The sequence below is a fragment of the Scophthalmus maximus genome, chromosome 8, assembly GCF_022379125.1.
Source record: "Scophthalmus maximus strain ysfricsl-2021 chromosome 8, ASM2237912v1, whole genome shotgun sequence".
Lineage (NCBI taxonomy): Eukaryota > Metazoa > Chordata > Actinopteri > Pleuronectiformes > Scophthalmidae > Scophthalmus > Scophthalmus maximus.
The window spans coordinates 12,999,428-13,015,260 of NC_061522.1; the positions used below are offsets into that span (position 1 = coordinate 12,999,428).

A 15,833-nucleotide genomic window follows, 5' to 3' on the forward strand; every position below is an offset into this window, starting at 1 on the left:
TCACATTGGCCTCCACTATATTTTGGAGAAAAATTTTTACTTTTTAATGAAATTATTTGATAACTTTGGTTTGCAGGTACTTTGCAATTTAAAAATTTGAAAACGAAACACGATGTATATATATATATATTTAAAAAATGTTTTCACTGTTTGACTACAGACATTGATTTGATTGTAGGCAGCATAACCTAAATTAAATATGATGAAGTCAAGCACAGACGAGAGATGCCGAGATGGGCCAGGTGAGCTGTAAATACGAAGGTCAGACTCCAGGCCACGTGGTGGCGGTATCGCGCCTACATTTTAAAATAAGACGAAGAAGAAGAACTTCCTCCTGCGGCGCCAAATCAACTGCAGACAAACGCAACACGAAGCGGATAAAAGTGACCGTCCACGCAGGTAAGAGCTGCCTTATGTCCGCTCTATCTGGGCACATGTTACCTTAACGTTAAACTAAAACAACCTAATGTCACCATTCGACCTGGAAACACCTGCGTATTCTTGTCAAAACGAGTTTAGCTGCTGGTTTAAACCGCATCAGTATCAGTGTGTAGCATTTAGCTACAACATCACATCACAGTGAAAGAGCTACACTCTCCTCAAATGCTACACTCTCCTCATATGCAATTATTGTATTACTGCAAGCCACTGTCTATTCCTCCCCTGTGTGTGTGTGTGTGTGTGTCTGTGTGTGTGTGTGTGTGTGTCTGTGTCTGTGTGTGTCTGTGCCTGTGCGTGCGTGTGTGTGTCTGTGTGCGCGTGTGTGTGTGTGTGTCATTAGTGCAGCGAACATGACCGGAAGTTAAATGTTAAACGTGACTGAAAATGAAAAGTAGTGAACACAACAGACATAAAATGTGAACAACATCTCAAAATTCTTCAAGCGTTACTGTTACATGCTCAGTCTTCTTAAGTAAGTAGTTTTTAAAATTCTCTGATTTCCGGTTCTTAAATGTGAATTCTTCCTGGTTTCTTTGCTCCCTCTGTGACAATCTAAATATATTTGGTGTGTGAAAGAAATCCCAATCATCTGGGAATTTGGGAAACACAATTTAAATTTTTCACAATTTTATGGACCAAATAACTAATGGATTAATCGAGAAAATAATCGAAAGATTAAGCGATTATGAAAATAATAGTTAGTTGCAGCCATGATTTGACGCGCCCTCCACACCGTGCATAATGTTTTAGATAAGATCCACCCACAGAGTGTCGGTGAGGGCTGCTCCGAAAGCTTCAGCTTGTGTTTCTTCTTCCAGCAGCAGTCATGGATCTCGGTCCCTTCGAAACAGACAACTCTGTCAGTTGCCGGCTCGCCTCTCAGATCCCTGATGTCTGCAAGGTGGAAGACTGTTGTCTGGGTATCGACGAGGCAGGCAGGGGCCCTGTGCTGGGTATGATGTTCACTTAACATATGATTTTCTGGTTATTTACTTTTGCTGTGACAACACTCGTGGGTATGTGGTGTACATATGTTTGCTTTTTGTGTTTGGTGATCCAGGGCCCATGGTGTATGGAATATGTTTCTGTCCAGTTTCCAACAAGAAGGACCTGAAGGACTTGAAAGTAGCAGGTAATCCTGTTGGCCTGCGTTTGTTTATTTTTAAATGACAGAGCACGGGCTTTGGTTTAAAGATTTAATCAATCTTCCAAAATAACTTATTAGGCAACACTGTAAATAGAATCTCAGCTGTGTCTTTACAATTATGTTTTGTATCCCTCACTTAATAGACTCAAAGACCCTGAGAGAAGCAGAAAGAGAGGACCTTTTCCAAAAACTGGATGAAGCCAGCGATTTTGTGGGCTGGGCTCTACAGATTCTGTCCCCCAACACCATCTCTACCAGCATGTTACAGAGGTATTTGGCACATATGTCATCATGCACACGTGAGATTAAATACTTAAATCCACACACAATAACTTAATCTTTGCCTTGTTTTCAAGGACAAAATACAACCTGAATGCTCTTTCACATGATACAGCGATTGGTCTAGTGCAGTACGCCTTGGACAGTGGAGTACAGCTCAAAGAGGTAAATGTGATTTTTGCATGAGTAATGCATCTAAAGCTAATTTTTGTGTTGTGTAGGTAGGTCCAATATTCTGATATGTCTATATAGGCAACTTGTGTTTTATTGTAGCCCCTTCCAGCCATATAGAGCACAATTTAGCATTTTTATTCAGGCAATCAAAATGCAATAAACCACCAACTTTCACATGCATCCTCACCATGTTTTAGAATGTCCCTTTTACAGGCAGCCATGGTGATTATCTTCTTTGTGTCAATTATTAAGAAATTATTTTTACAATTGTTAATACGGTGACTGGATAAGGTAACCCAAGTGCTCCATGTGCGCGATAAAACCTGCAGGTAGTGCATTAGCAATTGTTCGTGTTAAGAACAACTTTTTCTGTTCTCTGGTTTTAGTTTTTCCTTAGTGGACGGATCTATCTCTAGTTTGGGTATGTTAGTCTTCCGCCTTTTATCTTCACTCTCTCTGCCCTGTATTCTTCTTTTTTTCCATCTGCGTGGTGTTCTGCAGGTTTATGTGGACACAGTCGGCCCAGCAGAGAAGTATGAGGAGAAACTCTCCAAGCTGTTCCCGGATATCGAGGTGACTGTGCGGCCAAAAGCGGACTCCCTCTTCCCCATCGTCAGTGCAGCAAGTATCTGTGCAAAGGTTGGTGAAGAACATTAGGATGCTTTCAAAGCCTCTTTCTTCTTTCTCATTCACTTCTTTAAATATTACTTTTGCCCAGCTCGTAGACCTCCATTTCCAAATCGTATAGCAAATGTTTGATCAGTTTCACACCTTAAATTTTAGATGAGGGAAGGAAGTTGATGACAAGCAAAATGTAAGACAAAATGTATACCTTTTCTTTTAATTGTATACATGGATTATCCAGCATGAAAGTTCACAATTCATGTCCCCTGACTGAAAACGTTTTCACCGGATACAATTTGGGATGAACTTGGGATGCATCTTTTCTTACATCTGTAAAATCTGATCTATTTTGATACAATTATAAGTAGAGCCCCTATGCCTTCATAATTTAGAAATGTGACCTTTTTTTTATATTTAGATAGATTCTGCCTCTCTAAACTGTTGCTTTCCGTGCTTTCCCAACCCCACTACTGGCCAGTTCTTGCTTTGACTTGCATGAGTTGGAGGCGTGTCAAGGCGAGTTCCAAATTATGAGTAAGAGTAGATGGAGGAGTAAGAGCTACACCCTCCACTGAATTTCTACAAATCAAATGTTTGGCAACACTTTGGAGTTTTCACAAGAGACAGACAATTTGATAAGAAGCATGAAATTTGCTAAATATGGTGCTATAAATATAGAAAGAGCACCACTTTCTGCTCACTGCTGAGTTACCCTACCTGCTGAAAGTGTAAAGCACAGCAGCTATGGCACATTGTACTAGGCTTCCTTTCCTTGTAACTTCAGTGGCCTTAAGTTAGCACTAAGGGCTGAGTATTGGTGCCGCTGAAAACCTCAATGTCAATATTTCAAAATCTCTTGGTCAATGGCTTTACTTTGGTTGTGTGATCTTTTTCAGGTTGCAAGGGATCGTGTTGTAAAAGGCTGGAACTTTGCTGAGGACATGGGAGAGGTGGATGCAGATTATGGCTCAGGATACCCGAATGGTAACAGAGGGCTGTATATCACAGCCATATTTGAGAATCACTTGATAAAGGGGCAGTAAGCGATTTCAACCCAATGCACTTTTTGTAAAATTCAGCCAATATTTCCTCGCGGCCCGTTAGCTGTCGAGCTCTGTACATTGAACAAACAGCGATGACTCGGGGAAATTGTCAATGAGACCAACTTTTACTGTGTTTTCAGACCCCAAGACGAAAGCGTGGCTGCTGAAGTTCCTGGACCCAGTGTTTGGTTACCCGCAGTTTGTTCGATTTAGCTGGAGCACTGCCCAAACCCTGATGGACAGCAAGGCAGTGACTGTCCACTGGTAATTAGCCTTCAGACTTGATTAAAATGACAATGATAGTGCTGATATACGGCAGATAAAAATGGTAATACCGCAGTTAGTGAGCTGCGCTTCAGACACAAAGCAGATGAGGATAGAAGCAGTGCGACTGGCTGGAATGTTGTGGTCATTCATTCTTATGTCAACAAACACGCTTGTAAAAACAATGGCTATCATCGAGGTCAATAACAATTATTGAGTTAATGTTATCGTATCATTCAAAGTTGATAATGTAACTATTGTGTCAGGTCTAGTGATCGGATCTCAATGTGTCCTTGGTGCGTCTTTGGTGCTTAGAGCTGTCCACTTGTGATCAGATCACCCCAGATGCATGTTAATGTCAGGTCTGAGCGGTGCCCAACACAGGTTCAACCTGTACTTATCAGTGCGACTGATGTGGACCATCTGATACCAGTTTCATGGATTTGATGGTGTATTTGCTTCTTCCATGTGACAAAGACACAAAATGTCAGTTTAGTGTGTCATTTGTTGAGTGAAATGCCTTTATTAAAAGCCAGTAGGTACCGTTTCAACCGGAATCAAATGTTTGCTTGTTCATATATGTTGAAAGAGAGAAACATTTCCATGGAATGCACTTAATTTTTTCACATGACAGTAAGAATATGTCCATGTGTTAAGATGGGGAAACCACAACCCGTTTGATTTCCTCGCTTGATGTGTGTGCAAATTATTTTGCCTCAGGAAACGAGCACTAACCGCCGTGTAAAAATCAGTCTTGTTTTGTTGAATCTGTCCTCAGGGATGATGACGAGGAGGATGGGGAGAAGGCAGCACAGCGGCAACACAACAGGTCCATGTTGTCTTTCCTAAGTGCTTCAACTGGAGGTAACGACCAAAACTCCACCCACCAGACACACCGCTTCCTCACTGAGCGAAGGCTGAAAAGCCTCAGCACACTCTGAAGAAATTTCAGGACATGCCCATACACACTGGAATTCATAAACTCATCGTAAAATCTTTGCATACAGTGATACAGTTTAGCTTTGTGTACAGATGTGAACTGACTGATGAAACATCTGTTTGTAGCACCAATGCAAGCTTGAATCACAATTCTTCTTTATCTGTCCTGTTTGTATGTTGTTTTTTTTAAAATACATAAATATAATGTTTAAAACTCGAGATTTGCCTTCCGACAAACCCTTGTTTTTTTTAATTTTCTTCCAAAGAAAAGAAAAGACATAGTTGGGAAGTTCCAATCTTTAAAGTCAATACTGCTCTCTGGTGGTGGCATGAAAAGAAAACCATGTGTTTTAAAAGCATGATCACTGTAGTAGATTTATCATTATGGGTCACAAATAAAACCATGTGCTGAAGGCTGACAAGAACAAATGCTAAACAGGCCTTTTTCGCAGCAACATTTCAAAACATAGTTGTAAATAATGCCATGAGTTACTGGGGCTCTAATTTGTGCTTTCAAATTGTCTGCTGAGAAAAGTAGAAGAATGGAAGCGCCTCGGCATAGCTTGTTCCACAGACACTGAAATCCTGAGCGTTGTCCCAAATCCATACTATATATTAATTCTATGCAGTATATACTACACTGTAATTTACATAATGTACTGTTTTAATCATTTTTTTGAAGCAATTACTTGAAATGACAGTACATTCATTCATCATCTCTTTGAAAAGTCATTACAAGGTCTCTTTCAAAGCCTCCATTTATGACATTTTTAAGTTCATAATACTGTACTTACACCATAACATATAATATACATTTATTGTGGGCTATAGGACTGGGTAAAGCAGTGTCAAAGCAATCATTTTTAAAGTGCTGTCTTTAGGGGGACATGTACAATGTTTTTTTAAATAGAATAAAAGAACTTATCAAATGTCTAAAAACATAAAAGAATATTGCCAAAATAAAATACAGTATTTAATCAGGTTTTATATCAGAATCTGTCTAAACAATAAAAGAGAAAGATTCTCACACTCAAAACAAGCCTTTGGTACTTTAAAGGGGCAGTAAGCAATTTTGGTCCAATACGTTTTGCTTTAATACAGGTTTTTTGCCTCATCAGGCTCTGTAAATTGAAAACAAACAAGTGGTGTGGACCGCACCACACAACAATGCGAGTGCAGTTTGTAAACATCACATCACATCAGATTTTTCTAATATCTAATACATCGACATCAATTATCTTCATTTTTATGCTTTAGTATGTTTTGATGGTATCAATGCACACACTTCCCCTGTTTCAAAACCAAATGTAATCTCTATTAGTCCAAGAGAGCTTGTTTGAGGTATTAGCCAAATGCTTGTCCGCGCAGAAATAACAGCAGTCAGTGCTCTTCTTCTTTCCCTCATCCTATGAACCTCATCCTCTTCGGACTCCAGGTTTTTTCTCCAGGTTAACACCTGGACACTCGGGAAACTTCACCTATGACCCAACACACATCACATATTTCTACAGAAACACAAACAGCAACTTGCTATGAAGAGGTGTCCATATAACATAAAAAAAGAATTCTTCATGGACTTGCCTGTCGTTATCAAAGGTTACCTAAAAAATAAAGGCAGATCCATCTGTCCACTGTTGCTAGTTCCCGTTGGATTTGTGTCTGGACTCCTGGATCCGCTTCCCACAGTTCATAGCCAAAGAGGAGACCGCAAACGAGGAAAGGATTATGATCGAGCTCCCCACAAAATGAGACGAGGCTCCTCTGGGAACTGCTCGCAGGGCTTTTCGGGGGAAAGTCTCTCTGTCGAAGGATGCAGAGCCAGTCGCCATCTGGGCCACAGGCTCCATGGTGATGGATGATGTTTGGATGTTAGAAAACTCGGGGCAAAGCGCTCAAACTAGCTCTGTAGGTCCGCTGTTGGCTCCTCTGTATGACACTGGAGTTGTCTGGATCTCTCTGTCCTCACCAACGTCTTACAGGACCTTTTCCCAGGATCTGTTATGTCCTGTCTGATCCCTACCTTTACATCCATTTATAACCTCTCCAGGCTGCTAATCTTATCCCCTTAACTGGCCTGGTCTCCTGCTGCGTCAATGGGATTAAAATAGTCAGCCCATGCCTGCAAAGGACTAAGGTGGTGATCTGTTTCACCTTAAGATTGTCTCATGTAATTCTATTAGATCACCCTGCCATTGTGCCATAGTGGATGAATGGAGTTGTTTATGGGATTGAAGCTTGCACATAGTCAATAACTTTGGTCTCTAAACAAGTAATTAGGAAAAGGCATAAACAGTGATTAAATTGCACAACACGCGAGAGGCATGTCATGAGGGTCATTTCCACATATAAATACTTCAAAGAAATGCTGCAAATATTTGTCTTCATTTTCACCACAACCAAAAAAAGGTTCACTGCTCTATTATGCACTTTGCACTTATGATTATATAATGTAATTACAATTCCAAGAGTCTATAGCTACGCCTGGGACACTGTACTTTGTGCTAAATGCTAGTCTACCACTACTAATATTTGGCGGGTAGATTGTTTTTTCCATTGATCACAGTGATTCCAGAAAAGCTGCCAGAATGAGGCACTCAAGAGAATTATCCAAGAATTATCCAAGATTTTTGTGAACACGTACTGTCCGTGGCCTTAGATGAGATTAGAGTGCAGAGCTGTAGTGACTTAAAAGAAGCTCAATGAAAGATCAAGGCTGACTCACAAAGAAGACGAGTACATCTGATTAAGAAACAGTACAGGGACTATTATACAATTAAACTCAATTCAAATTGTTTTCTTTTTCGTCTGTAGTCATGGACAAGACATTAATTCTTACTTGTAAAGTTTAGTTCATGTGTAGACTTAGTCCTTAGTTGCACACTTATTACAAACCACAAAATGCTTTAGCTTTACTTAATCAGCAGCTCAGTTTTTTATTTATCTTATTAGTTTCATCTGTTTGACAGCCAGTGTGTTCAGAGTGGAAAACTCAAAACAAAAAATATGAAACCACCAAATAATTTTGTTCTTGTTCATTTGTACAACCTTATGATATGATTTTTCAAGCTGTTTTCTGAAATACTGGTAAGAAAACTGTTAGTCTTAAATAATACCATGGGGAAAATTTTAATGACACAACTAAGTGGCATTTCCATCTATCAACTAACGGAAACATCAATTTGTAACTGTTAGCTGTGACGTGCGCTGCTGTTAGCCAAAAGAACAGCTCGCCATGTCCCAGGTCACATGGGTTCAGCAGGTCTCCAATCCCTGAGGTTTTTACACAGTCCCAGTTTCTTTTCATGGCGTCCCTTTAATTGTGCTAATTGGATTGTTCTGGTTCTTTTCCACTGCTGACACAGAAAGCTTTCATGAATGAACTAGTGTTGGCAAGACTGATGTGGTCAACATTCAACTATTGAGTCAGAGAAAATCACAAGAAATACATTTTACTGTGAAATGATTTGTTCTTGAACAATTTTTGTTCTTTTATTGTACCGTCATATCACTACTGCCCAAACACTGGCAATGCTTTTCTTATTTGACTCATCAGGCTAACCAGATAAGTGTCCGGATATATTATCTTCCAGGCTGTAACAGCGCTATATGATGTATTGAATCATAGATCTTAATTGCTTGATTACTGATATCAGTGTTGATAAATGTTTTACAAACACAGAAACAACAGATTTCTTTGTTAGGGATTTCAGAAGACTGCATTTTGAATTTCATTTTGAGAGAGTAATAAAAGAAAAGGTTTCCCTTCAAAATAAAACTCTGTTTTTGTAGGCATTTGCTATTGTCAAAAAACAAACATAAACAATATGAAGAAATATATTTGTGGTATAAACTACTTATAATAAACTTGTAGTGAAAAAGTCAAGATAATGTTGCTGATTATGTTCTGTTCAGTACAAAATCAAGGACAATCTGCACCATTTTAATATAAATCTAATTTATAAATGCCATTGTCGGTGTGTGTGACCTTTAAGGATTTCTGCATCAAGCTGTAGAAACGTCCGCTTGGCATCTCCCATCGGCTCCGTCAGTGATTATCTAACATAAAATTTAGCTGGGTGAAGATTTAAAGATCATTTATCAGTTTCCTCACCAGTCATCAGATTTGTAATTATTATCCATGTCACCACTGTCAGGTTTTTGCTCAGGGTCACAAACTGTATGTATATATATTCCCACAGCATCTGGCAGTCTGATAATTAAGCTGCCTTTTATCTGTGGATCAACAGTGCTATCCTTGGTCTCCACTGACTGTTGTAACTGGCCTACAGATTACATGATCTTTATCGAGTTCCCCCAGGAGCCCCAACATTTCTCTTGGCCTGTTCAACATATAGTATAGTGGCTCATTTTTATAAGAATAGCAGATCGTCTCCACATGGTGTCCCTATTGCCCCAAAATGAAAACTGGTATATTTTTTAATCATATATTCAGTTCACAAGTCTTTTAAGTTGCAGTGGATCAGGCTGATATCAACTTATCTTTTTTTTTTTACTTTTGAAAAATATAGTGATTGTTTTCTCTCTTTTTCAATAAACGTTGTATTGTCAGTATCAGCAAACAGCTACACTAGAGGGCTCGATGTTAGGTTAAGTTCTACTCTATGGACAGGTCAGGAGAACAAAAACTTACTTTAAAATCTTCTAATGCATGTTTAACACGTTCTGGCATGCTTTATTAAAACTGGATCTGTACCTCAACTGTGAAAGTTTCACTTCATTATATGACAATTGCACATAGATTCTGTTACTGCCTGTTTGTGCTTGCATTTCTTCTCTATAATTTTCAGTATGCAGCAAAGCTTTCTGCATGTTTAATTGAAGAAAAACGTTTCAGTTTTGCTAGGCTTTATGCCAGGGCTCTTCTTTCATTTTTAGGTTGACATATGGATTTTCATGAGTGTAGAAGAACAAAGTTAATGTGTTGCCCCTAATTTGACAACAGCCCATCATATAAAGCAAGTGAAACTAAACACTCAACAAGACAGGGACTTGACTTTCTGGGAGAAAGGGTATTAATATTTGCATGTAACCTTGAATGTGAGCACAAAAGGTGTGACATCTCGACATAGGTATTAATCAAAATATTCAATCATACTAGCTCATCTCAAACATAAGAAACTACTAAACTTCGTAATTCATACTAATTGTCCATATTCTGACCTTGTTCCAGAGTTTAAAAAGTCCTGCTTGGGTATCTAAGCTTGATTTATAAATCTAAAGGGCAAAGTGTAAAAAGCCGCCTTCCAAATAATAATTTTGAGCTGGTGAATGTGCCAGACAGATTAGATGAATGTGCTTCATCGTCTTCGGATCATGCCGCTGTACAACATAAGTCAATGCAGGCCTTACCTGATTTGGTATGCCATCCATCTAGGTACAGGCAATGTTTAACTCTTCCCTTTACGACTGCAATGCCCTTCTGGCAGGTTTCCCCTTATGCATAGTGAAACTGCTGCAGATGCTCCAGAATGCAGGGGCGTGTCTGGTTTTCGATCAACCTAAAATGTCATGTCACTTTGCTGCTCATTGACTTCCACTGGCTACCATGATTACCCAAATCAAATTCAAGACTAATTCTTGCCCAGGGAGCGACTTCTGGGTATTCACCCATCTTCTTGAACACAATCATTCGAGCTTATGATCCTTCTCGGTCATTCTTTTCCTCCAACATTTCCTTTGGCATCCCTAGACACAATGTAATCTCAGTTTAGGCTGTTCTCATCTCTGGTTCCTCGTTGGTGCACATTCTATCTTCAAAAATCACCTGAAGATTCTTCTCTTCTGGGAGCACCTCCTCTCCTAATACCTCTAACACTGACATGACACTTGCACTTGAGTTTTTAACTTCTCGCACTTATTTAGCTGATCTCCTTGCACTGTGGGTAGTAGATATTTCAGACATAGGTGTATAGATATAATCGTCACAGATCTGACAAAATGGTGGATGTAACAGTGTTAGTTAAACTGTGCCAGCAGGTGTTGCTATAGCAACAGAAAGTTCAACTGAAACCATTAAGATGTTCGACATGGCTCCACTTCCTCCGGTTGTACTAAAATTGAGCAAAAATATCTTGTACGGATTCCACCATCATGCGCTTTTGACATAATTTGGAGCCAGAGTTTGCGCAGTCGCATCGAAGTCATGCCGATACTCAAGCTCGACCAATCGGGAGTCAGTGTTAGCTGCCAATCATGGAGTTCACCTCAGAACTACCTAAAGTCACAGAAACCATCTTAAGGTAAGATTTATTTAATGTGTACCTTGACTTTTTAAGTTTGGTCCATGTCAAATCCACAAACACAGGAGAATGTTGGTTTTATTACCTATACTGCAGCCAGTCACCAGGGGGCGATCAAGATGATTTGACTTTTGGAGCTTGTCAATGTCCGTCTTTGATTGAAACCCACTGATGGTAGAAGATCACTGACAGTACGCTCAAGTTTCACAGTGGGCAAGAAGTTAAAACCTGCTGGAATGATTACATTAAAAAGTTTGATATAACTAATATGATCAACTCTTGTCAGTACTTGCATTGAAACATTAGTTTGTTATTTAAAGCTTTGATGTATAAACATATGAGACATGCGAGTGGAAATTACTTTCTATTTTTACAGAAGTAACAATGCCAGAAACACACTTAACCGATCAAGCTCCATATACATTATGCCTCCCCTCTTCGCTCCATCTTTGTTGGATATATGTATGTATGATGAGGCACCCCAGAGACCGCTGATTGTATGGTGTTTTATTTAGAGAAGCTCCTCTTCCCAGACTAGGCTTTTAGCACAGCTGTAGTCTGTGACCCACTTCTTCAAGACAGGCAGGGCTTGAAATAAGAAGGTGGGAGCTGAGGGAGGGAGAAAGGAGATGTAGGGCTTGTGGAAGTTTATCTGCAGAACAAGGAGAGCTGATGAAAGAAACGATTTGGAGATGTGGGCAAATTGTCATTGTCTCATATAAGTTTCCCTCCCGTTCTGTTCTTAAAAAAGGCTTCAGAACCACTGGATTAGTCAGTCAGTTTTGATCAATAATCATTTATATCATTGAAATGGCAACATGTAGAAGATTTGGGGCTATTAATCTGACATAACAAGCACAGTGAATGAGCTACCTTGGTTTATTGAGTAATCATGATAGGCATTTTTCTGTCTTGTGACATTTAACTAACAAACCTGAATTGATTAATTGAGGAAATAATAGGCAGACCAATTGCTATTAGTTAATGAGTTATAATTGTATTATTAGTGTTATAATAGTATTATTTTATGAATTCCATTATAACCCTATACAAAACATTACAAACTATGGCCTTAAGTTGAATGAACACATCTCTGACTAGAAGTCTCACAAAGAAAATGTTTACTGCTAGAGTGGAGTGAATTGAAAATTGCATTTTTTTATTTTATGTACTCGTACTAACTAAAATCACCTGCACACAATGATGTGATTAATGACTAGGGGAAGACTTTTGCATAAATAAATGCCTACGCGTTACAGTTTGTGTCTGTGAGGGGAATACTATCTGCTTCTATCAACCAGCACACAAACACTCACACAGCAGATTTGAATGCAGGGGGTGGCACTCGCACCCTATGAAGAGATGTGAGCTGATGTGGCTCTCATGAGACAGGCTTACCAGGATAGGAAATAGGATTGCAGCAGGCATATTCCAAATCCCAGCTCTGCCAAGTTTCTGGTTGCAGAGAGTTGACCCAGTGCGACCTCCCTCGGGGCATCCTTTGAAAAAAGAGTGACATCATTTTTGAGAGCTTTTGCACAAAGAGAAATAGGAAAGGTCTTTGCCTGTAAAAAAAAAAAACCCTGCCTTGTACAGGCTCTATGCTGTCGTCTCCTCCCCTCCCCAAATCTCACAGCACCTAATGAACAAAAAGATGTAAAATTCATGTGCCTTCATTAATTATTTAACATTAATAAGAAAAGCAGCATTGGCTAAATGTGTTCCAGAAGTCAGACAAGATGGTAACTGGGTCACTCCCTGAAACATCATTTTTCACCTGCTGACACCTTTGCACATTTATGCTTCAGATAACCATTTTTATAAGATATACTTTCGGATAATGTCCTGCTGGTCACAGTTTATTCTGATGCTTTCTTTAATGCAAGATCACCATGTGCCTTTGAAGGCTGCTGGCAGCATTTGGTTTAATTTTGAATATGTTGAAATGTTACCATGTTCCTGCTGACCGTCTCTCCAATACAGTATTTGTCAAGGTGTACCAGATTTGTCAACAACTATTAGATACTTTTTACTTTTTTACTCAGAACATTTAAAACATCCCATTGATAACCAGAAGGATGATTGGAGAGCGTATGTGTTTGTGGAATGACTTGATAACTAAATTAAAATGTATCCAAAACCAAACAAATAATGTTTGTTCATTTAAGTTCATCACTAACTCTGGAATCAGCAGCTGTGGAAAGTTTGTCACCAGAAGTTTAACATAGGAGCTGCTCAGGAGCTTTCGAATATATCACATGATCCTGATCCTACTTCAAATTGCCAAATATCTATGTGAGCATTGGAACAAACAATTGTGAATACTTAGCGCTGTGCCTGGAGTGGATGATCATATTAAGACTTTGGTGACAGGCTGATGTCAGCTTTGTGCGGAAGTAGAAAGAAAAACAGTTGAAAAGCTAGCCTTCAGAACAGTCTGCCTGAGCTTGTCTCATAGGGATTACTTTCACATACGTTTACCTCATTCTTCAAACTTGGGCCATGTTTAATCTGGAAATCTGACATGATGACATTATACAAATTTATGACAGAAAATAAAGAAAAAGATAATAGGTTCCCTTTCATGAAGGCATCACCTTGGGCATTGATAACTTGAAAAGTGTGTCTCCCTAGGTCCCCTTTCGAATTAAATTTATATTTCTCTTGTACACCATTAGATGAGGGCTCCTTACGACGGCTGAGAGTGAGATACTTGAACTGGCGGTGGTAGTGGTGGTGGAGGAGTGCTGCTGAGGTTGAACTCGGAGTGATCTGTAATCAGTAAATCCCAGGGTTAGAGGGACTAAAGCCTGACAGCTCAGTCTACTATGAGAGACGGGGAACATTAAGGCCACGATGCTAAAAGCCACTAAGTCTCCCACTTGTCTCCCTGTGTCCAGGAGCTGGACCAGCTGCCTGGCCCTGTGTGTGTTTTTCTCTCTCTACATTGATTCATCCCATCAGCAACCTTTGACCAACATTTCTCTTTTTTCTTCCGTTCTTTCTTGTGAGAATGTTTAACAGTGAAACGCATTGCATTATGTGAACGCTACGATGGACATTGTCCTGAAGTGTTTCAGTGATTGCTAGTGCATAATGGTGGTTTTCAGTTAGTATTGATAAGGGCGTGCATCCTTTTATCGACGACGCACTCCTCTTGGCAGACAGGATGGTTCACTTGGGTGGGAATATTAGATAAGCAAAAAAAACACAGTTAATCTGCCAAAAGCGCACAATGTCTTTCTCTTTGAAATCACCATGGTGGAAATGTGTTCATATGCCAGTGTGCGTACATTAATATCTTGTTGTAGGTAATTGAAGAGTGAAGAGCTATGAAATATTATTTGGCGGTGAATACTATGTGTGACGGGTGTGAATGATGAATAACAAATAATGCTTCTTGCCATTTTTCACTGGAATAGCAATGGACGCGGGGCGGCAGGCTGTGTTGACTGTTAATCGAGTCAGAAGACGTCAGTTATTCGAGCCTGAATGAACGGCAAAAACACTGTATAAGTACTTTAACTTTGAAGTAACAAAATACCCCTCGTTGCAAACATCATGCATATTGTGGTGGGTCCTGCCAGGTTTGATGTCAAGATAGAAGTAGTGGTCAAAACATTTTGGATTTGTCACTGTCCCTATCTGAGCACTTCAAACTTCTGTTCCTCTTTGTTGATACAATTTTTTTTGTTTGAAATAGTATCAACCACATGGATAAAATCCTATATCACAATATCTTTTATGTCATTGTGAACAATATTGTATTGATATAGTCTGTTGATAATCAGCTGATCAGTTAAAAAAATATTTAGCATTTGTTTTAATCTTCAAGTTATTGTTTAAATAAGTTCTCAACCAAAATTGATAACCATTCCTTGTTGCAGCTTAACTATTTATGAGAATTTGCTGCTTTTCTCTTTCTCTCATATCAAGTGTTTACGTGTTCTGCCATCGATCATTAAAACAAGCGACGTCTGCAGATATGACGGAGGGGTCTGGGAAATTGTGATGGACATTTAATAGACCCAGCGACTAATCCACGAATGGAGAAAATCATTTCCAGATTAATCGATAATTACTTAATTAATTGAAGTTTAAACTTTATACACTTTCTGGAAAACAAATTCAAAAACTCAACCAGCTCAAACCAGGTAGGAATATTACTTTTTTGTGGGCTTATCCAGAAAAAGACTCGACAGAGCCCTGACAGCAGCAATGTGGGGCTGCAGTGGGACTAAGGTTAGCAGGCTTTAGCATGTTAGCAAACTAACCACAAGGAGGAAAACTCACCTCACCAGATGAAAATACCACAACAGTAAGGCTACAGTTGACAAATTTGTATTACCCCATGGTATACACATTCCTGATCATAATATGGTCAAACCTAGATTATATAACCTAGTTTCAGTCATGCTTTCTTCATATATCGGATTAATGCTAGACCCACATTTTTCAGTGTCAGTTATTTTAGAGTGCGGGTCTTTTCTAAGTTGTGTTAAGACCATTTTGTATGAATTGAATGAAGGCATAAGTGAGTTGCAAGTAGCCAATGAAGCAGAAGGAGACATTAAAGGGGCTCTAACTAGAGGAGGACATATCTGTGACATGCAGGTTCTACATTACAACATGAACAAATACAAATACTTTAATCTGCACTGC

At 39.3% G+C, this 15,833-nt stretch overlaps 1 protein-coding gene across 2 annotated transcripts; it reads left to right on the plus strand.

The window, feature by feature from the left end:
• The first annotated feature begins 282 nt into the window (after positions 1-282).
• Positions 283-5,130, plus strand: rnaseh2a (ribonuclease H2, subunit A). 2 transcript variants are annotated; one of them, XM_035637006.1, is made up of 9 exons: positions 283-399; positions 1,263-1,394; positions 1,502-1,573; positions 1,732-1,858; positions 1,945-2,032; positions 2,543-2,680; positions 3,562-3,649; positions 3,849-3,972; positions 4,751-5,130. In XM_035637006.1, exons 2-9 carry the CDS (start codon positions 1,268-1,270, stop codon positions 4,911-4,913), a joined length of 927 nt encoding a protein of 308 aa, XP_035492899.1. In that variant the 5' UTR covers positions 283-399; positions 1,263-1,267; the 3' UTR covers positions 4,914-5,130. The 2 variants fall into 2 exon arrangements, with proteins under 2 accessions (XP_035492899.1, XP_035492900.1); XM_035637007.2 differs by having other exon boundaries at positions 322-399; positions 1,260-1,394.
• The last annotated feature ends 10,703 nt before the right edge of the window (positions 5,131-15,833 follow it).